This window comes from Ictalurus punctatus, chromosome 12 (genome assembly GCF_001660625.3).
Source record: "Ictalurus punctatus breed USDA103 chromosome 12, Coco_2.0, whole genome shotgun sequence".
In the NCBI taxonomy this organism is placed as follows: domain Eukaryota; kingdom Metazoa; phylum Chordata; class Actinopteri; order Siluriformes; family Ictaluridae; genus Ictalurus; species Ictalurus punctatus.
This window is the reverse complement of record NC_030427.2, coordinates 15,058,711-15,064,580: the sequence shown is the minus strand read 5'-3', so window position 1 is coordinate 15,064,580 and position 5,870 is coordinate 15,058,711. Positions and strand designations below refer to the sequence as shown.

Here is a 5,870-nt window from a genome sequence, read left to right as displayed (position 1 = left end):
CGTGTCAGCTTTTTACATGTGGCGTGTTCATCCTCTGTCCTCGTCTCCTCATCTCAGCCATGTGGTAGACGAAGACGCTCTCTGAGACACAACATGGTCGTCAGTGTGGTTCTTTTTCCTGACTAGAGAGAGTCAGAGTTATCCTGTAACATTTATATTGCTTCTGGTCCTTGTTGGTGACCGGCTCTGAATTTGAGGAGTTTGTTTGGGATCTGACTCAGAGTTCATAACAGGGACAGTGAGCTTGATTCTTATATAACATATAAGAATAATGAGAGAAATGCATAAGAGTAAAACAAAAAGGTAGAAAGAAAGAAAGAAAGAAAGAAAGAAAGAAAGAAAGAAAGAAAGAAAGAAAGAAAGAAATGACAAAGAAGGTGAAGAAATAATGACAGAAAGGCAAAAAAGAACATAAAAGTTAAGAAAGAATGAATGATTAATTGAATGACAATGAATTGACTAAAGAAAGAAAAGCAAACAAAGGGAACAACAATGAATAAGAAATAATGACAGAAATGCAAACAAAATTAAAACAAAGGCAAAAAAGTGACAAATAAAGATATAAAAGTGAAAGAAAGAAAGAAATTAGAAAGAAGGTGAAGAAATAATGACAGAATGGCAGAAAAGAACATAAAAAGCTAGGAAAGAATGAAAGATTAATTGAAAATTCATTGACTAAAGAAAGAAAGAAAAGAAAAGGGGTAAACAATGAACAACAAATAATGACAGAAATGCAAACAAAATTCAACCAAAGGCAAAAAAAGTGAAAAGTAAATATATAAGAGTGAAAGAAAGAAAGAAATGACAATGATGAAGGAATAATGACAGAAAAGCAAAAATGGAAAGTAAAAAGCAAATAAACAATAAAAGGTTGACTATTAATTGACTAAAGAAAGAAAGATAAGCAAGCAAAAGGAGCAACAAAGAACAAGACATAATAACAGAAATGCAAACAAAATTAAAACAAAGGCCAAAAAGTGAAAAAGAAAGATGTAAAAGTACATTTGCTTGCATTTCCTCATTTGTAAATCACTTTGGGTAAAAGCGTCTGCTAAATGAATAAATGTAAATGTTAAAGTGAAAGAAAGAAAGAAAGAAAGAAAGAAAGAAAGAAAGAAAGAAAGAAAGAAAAATAACAGGAGGAATGGGACAGAATTGAATATTCTAAGAAAATAAGAATCGAATAGAATATTAGTTGCTCTCAGTGAGGTGTCGCTACAGCACTCGGCCAATAGAGGGCGCAGTTTACTCTGCATATTAAAGTATGCCGTATACATAGTAAACTCCACGCGCGCGCGCACACACAATCACACACACTCTCACTCAGTCTAAGCGGTGCGTCCTCCAGCATGGACCGCACGACACTGGAGCCGGACTCCGCAGTTGCTGCGCTCCCGATGCTCGGTGAGTTTACGGGAGAAGCCCGGGTCCGCTACACGCTGGTTCTGACGGAGAGGGAGCTCACTTTGCAGAAGCTCGGCACCGGCAGGAGGAAATCAGGAGCGGTAACTGTGCTGGACCTACAGGACTGTATAGGCTGCCGCACGTACGGAGCGGAGGAAGGCGCGGACTCGAGCGCGGGCTTGGCGGTGTATTTCTACCCGGTGAGGAGACGCTGGACTGGGCTGAGTTCAACACCATGCCGCCGCAGAGTGGAGCTACGCTTCCGGGTGGCAGTGAGCCCGGACCCGCGGACAAACCTGGGGGAGGCGCAGAGATGGGCCAGAGCTATCCGGCAGGGGTCCTTCCGCCGGCCAGGTGCGCACATCAAACCCCCTGAGGGGGTGATCTCTCCTCACATACAGTATTACGTACTTTTCTGATGTATTTTTAAAGTATATGAAGTTATGTGTGTTATTTAACATGGACAAAGAAAAATAAGCAATAATGACAGAATGAAAAGGCAAGGTGAAAGAAAGATGGACAAAAAAATGGACTTAAGAAGGAACTATTGACAAAGAATGAATGGAATAAATAAAGACTGAATGAAAGAAAAAGAATGATTGACAAAGAATGGGTAAAAGAAATAAACAAAATAAATGATAGATAGATAGATAGATAGATAGATAGATAGATAGATAGATAGATAGATCAAGGAAAGTTAAGTGGGACCAAAATAAAGAGAAAAAGACTGAAAGAAAGAAATCCGGAATTATAGACAGAAATATTGACAAAGAAAGAATGAAAAATAATAAAGGTTGTCAAAGAATGTCTGAAAGAAAGAAACAAACAAAAAGAAAGCTAGATCAATGAAAGATAGCCAGAACCAAAATCAAGAGAAAAAGAAGAAAGAATGAGTGAATGAATGAATGGATGGATGGATGGAGTGATGAATGAATGGAAGAAAAAATGATGCTTGGCAGAGAATGTATGGAAGAAAGAAGAGAAAGAAAATGGAAGAACATCTCAATTATTTATACGCTTAACAAGGAAAGAGGGAAGAAAGAAAGACGGAATCTGTTTCTCAGTATTTGTAGTTAACTCTTCAACTTTGCGAATGATTTTCCTCGAACAGTAACCATTTCAGTTTTTTAGCAAATTTCCCTTTCTATTTCTATGGGTTTTTTTTTATTTTTTATCATTGCACCTTATCATGAACTCTTTTCAGTTCACACACCTACAGTGTTATTTATACAGTATACCAGGCTACACAGATGTGCATTGTTCCAGTAACTCAACACTGTATAAGTAGATTCGTCGCTGTGGGGGGTTCAACTCAACACCACAGATCTTTTCTGTGTGCGCTGTTTAAAAAAAACAGTGTTTTGTTTCCCACAGTGAAAGCAGTCAGAACTTCCTGTCTACATACAGGTGCATTAAAAAAAAATCATGAATCCTGTAAGACAACCTGCGTCACACCCTGCAATCTAATCTCCAAGTACAATCTGTTAGCCCAGTCGCCATGGACTCGAACACTATGGACTGCACTGACATCTGAGCCAAAAAAAGCACACCGTAAAAGTCATCATTGTGAGTAGAGATAACGTAACGGATGAACTTGCAGGACAGCTGCGAATACACTAGTGGTGACGGCGAAATGTAAACAAAGCATGCTAATGGACAGTAAAAATTTACGCAAAGTTATTACCTCTAGCTCAGGATGTTTGCGTTCATGTTAGCCCATTTTCTGCAGCATGTGAGCAGATTGATGATGAGCAAAGCGCAGTTATGTTTGTTCATCGTAGGTCTGTCGTTAGAGGATCTTCTTGGTATCTTCTGTTGTGTCTCCAAGCTGACATGGAGAAAGCACGTTATCAGACTGAAACAAGTGGCGCAATATAAAAATGTTCACTCTGTCATCAGGAGACTGTGAGTTTATATCCAAACAATGCCACAGCCGTCTATGTCATGGGCTCATGTATGCGGAAGAGCGTGGATAGCCCTGTGTGTGGGGGGGGGGGGGGGCTGGGGGGGGGGGGCTGGGGGGGGGGGGGGTCATGTATGCGGAAGTGGGTAGATAGCACAGTGTGTGTGTGTGTGGGCTCATGTATGCAGAAGAGGGCAGATAGCACTGTGTGTGCTGACAGTTTGTTAAGAATCCTATATATAATGATGCATGTTGTATATCGTAGAAAGATACTTTTAGCATATCGCCCAACGCCTGACGTGTTAGCCTTTACCATGCTAACTGTAGTAGCTGTAGTATCATACTGTAGCTTATACAGTCAGGTCCATAACCGCTGCAAATTCAACATTCAACACTTGGAATCAACTCGAGAGCATTAATCTCCTTAATTTGTCATGAAATAACAAGGAAACAGGCCACACCTGGTCATGAAACTGCTTATCAGTCAGTTTTCCAATAACTTTTGAGCCTGTGAAAACGGCTGTTATTCCTAAACAGTTAATGCAATATTTTTGTTAAATCCCTCGGAATTAAAGCTGAAAGTCTACACGTCAATCAAACTGTATATGCACCTTGTAGACTTTTGTTTATTGGCTACAGTGAACGTGAACTCACCAGCACCAATAAGTTATTCAGAATTCTTTCTTTCTTTTTTTTTTTTTTGAGAATAAAACTCTGCCCACAATCCTTTCCATGATGCATCGAACGTGATGCAGCACTGCTGGGGTTCAGAGGTCACTGCGACACGTCAATGTGTGGCTTGTGGTTTTGCTGCTCATGAATCACGTATCGCTGTGCTTCAGCGGAAACATTTACATCCACTTTTATTCATTTAGCAGACGCTTTTATCCAGAGTGACTTACAAATGAGGAAATACAGTCTGAATGTGTGAGAATCTGGCTAGATTCTGATTGGTCAGAATTTTTCATAACTTTGTCAGTAGTGCAATACGTCATCTAATAGGTTTCTAATACGTTATTGTTTCTAGAGTAGTCTATAGTATAGAGGTTTTCTTTAAGGAGATATTTATTTTACATTTATGGAAGGAGTCTCCAGTGTCAGGGCTTTGTAACTCTCGCTGTAACGTTAAGGTTGTTTATTGGTTTGCTTTTTTTTTTTTTCCGATCCAGACTCTTTAAACAAGACTTCTTGAACATGCATACCAAGCAGATGAGCGTCAGCAAGCTTTTAGTAGAAACATTACACTACTAACAGTTTAGTAATGTTTCACAGTGTTCCACACAGACTTGTAATTTATCCTCGGCTTGTAAGGCGAAACAGGAAAAAAAGAATGGTGTGGTCTTATCTTCGGGTTTGAGTTTCCTGAATGAAACGCTGCAGTGTTGCTATGGAAAAAATACAGTGCAGTTTAGTGAGGATGAAAATATCTTAGCTTGTTTACATCTGTCTCACTTTGATACAGATCCAGCCTAAACACCAAACTGCTGCAAACTCACACTGACTGTACGGCTTTCATCTGTGTTACAACGTATTGCTGAGTTCAGTGTGTGCGGTGGTGTTAGCAGTAGAAGGACACAACATTTCCATTTCAGGGACAGGGTTTCTTATTTAGGACACACCTAAAGGATGGATTCAGTTCAAATATTCTGTAATTCTACTGCAGACAGAACTGTTGTTTCTGCAATAATAATAATAATGCACGTCTAATAAAAAAACATCATCATCTTTCATGCATTAAAATGCAGCTTTACAAAGAGAGGGGAAAAAACTGTATTAGGGACTAATCAGAAAATAGAGAAAATAAAAATGTAATATAAATTCTAAAAATGTATAATCATTAAAAATAGTAGTAATAATAATAAGTAGTAGTAGTTATAACAAATTGGGTACAATGAATTGTAGCTCAGGAGAAAAACAATTACATTTAATATTTAACAGAATTTTTTTTTTATTCCGTGACATGTTCTGTGAAAGTTTGAAAAACATGTCAGTCAGAGCCATTGCTTTAATAATGCATAACATTTTATTATTATTATTGTTAATAATAATAACGAATTTCATGCATTAAAGTTCAATGTTACAAAGAGAAAAAAAATCCAATAAAAACACCATTAAGGAATAAGCAGAAAATAGAGAAACTAAAAAATGTAATAGAAATTCTAAAAAATAAAAATAATAGAAAAAAAATTATAAAGTGAATAAACACTTCAAATAAAATTAAAAATAATTATCACAAGTTGGGTAAAGCATGGAACTGTAGTGCAGAAAAATAACTTGGTCTATAACATACAGTTAATAGCAATAAAATGGTTAAAAATGATAATTTTTTTTACAGATTTTTCTTAAGTGTCATGATGATGTCATAAACAACAATAACTGCAGTAATATAAACATGTAATCATACCACATGCTATGTATGGCACTACAGTATGATACACTAAAGGAACCTGTTTCATGGACATTGCACAACAGTAAGTGTAAGTATAAATGGATAAAAAGTACAGCTTGTTCTTTAATAAATAAAAATGTGTAAGTGTCGGCAAATATATAAGAGGAACAAAAC

General features: G+C 37.3%; 1 protein-coding gene across 2 annotated transcripts in view; it reads left to right on the top strand.

Moving 5' to 3' along the window:
* Window positions 1-1,135: 1,135 nt before the first annotated feature.
* The window catches only part of LOC108273191 (sphingosine kinase 1), a 24,823-nt gene continuing 20,088 nt past the window's right edge, over window positions 1,136-5,870 (top strand). The window contains exon 1 of one of the 2 annotated variants that reach the window (XM_053684242.1): window positions 1,136-1,804. In XM_053684242.1, the coding sequence (XP_053540217.1) occupies window positions 1,350-1,804 (455 nt within the window). In that variant the 5' untranslated portion in view covers window positions 1,136-1,349. The remainder of the gene's footprint in view (window positions 1,805-5,870) is intronic. The other variant, XM_017482286.3, reaches the window with a different exon arrangement.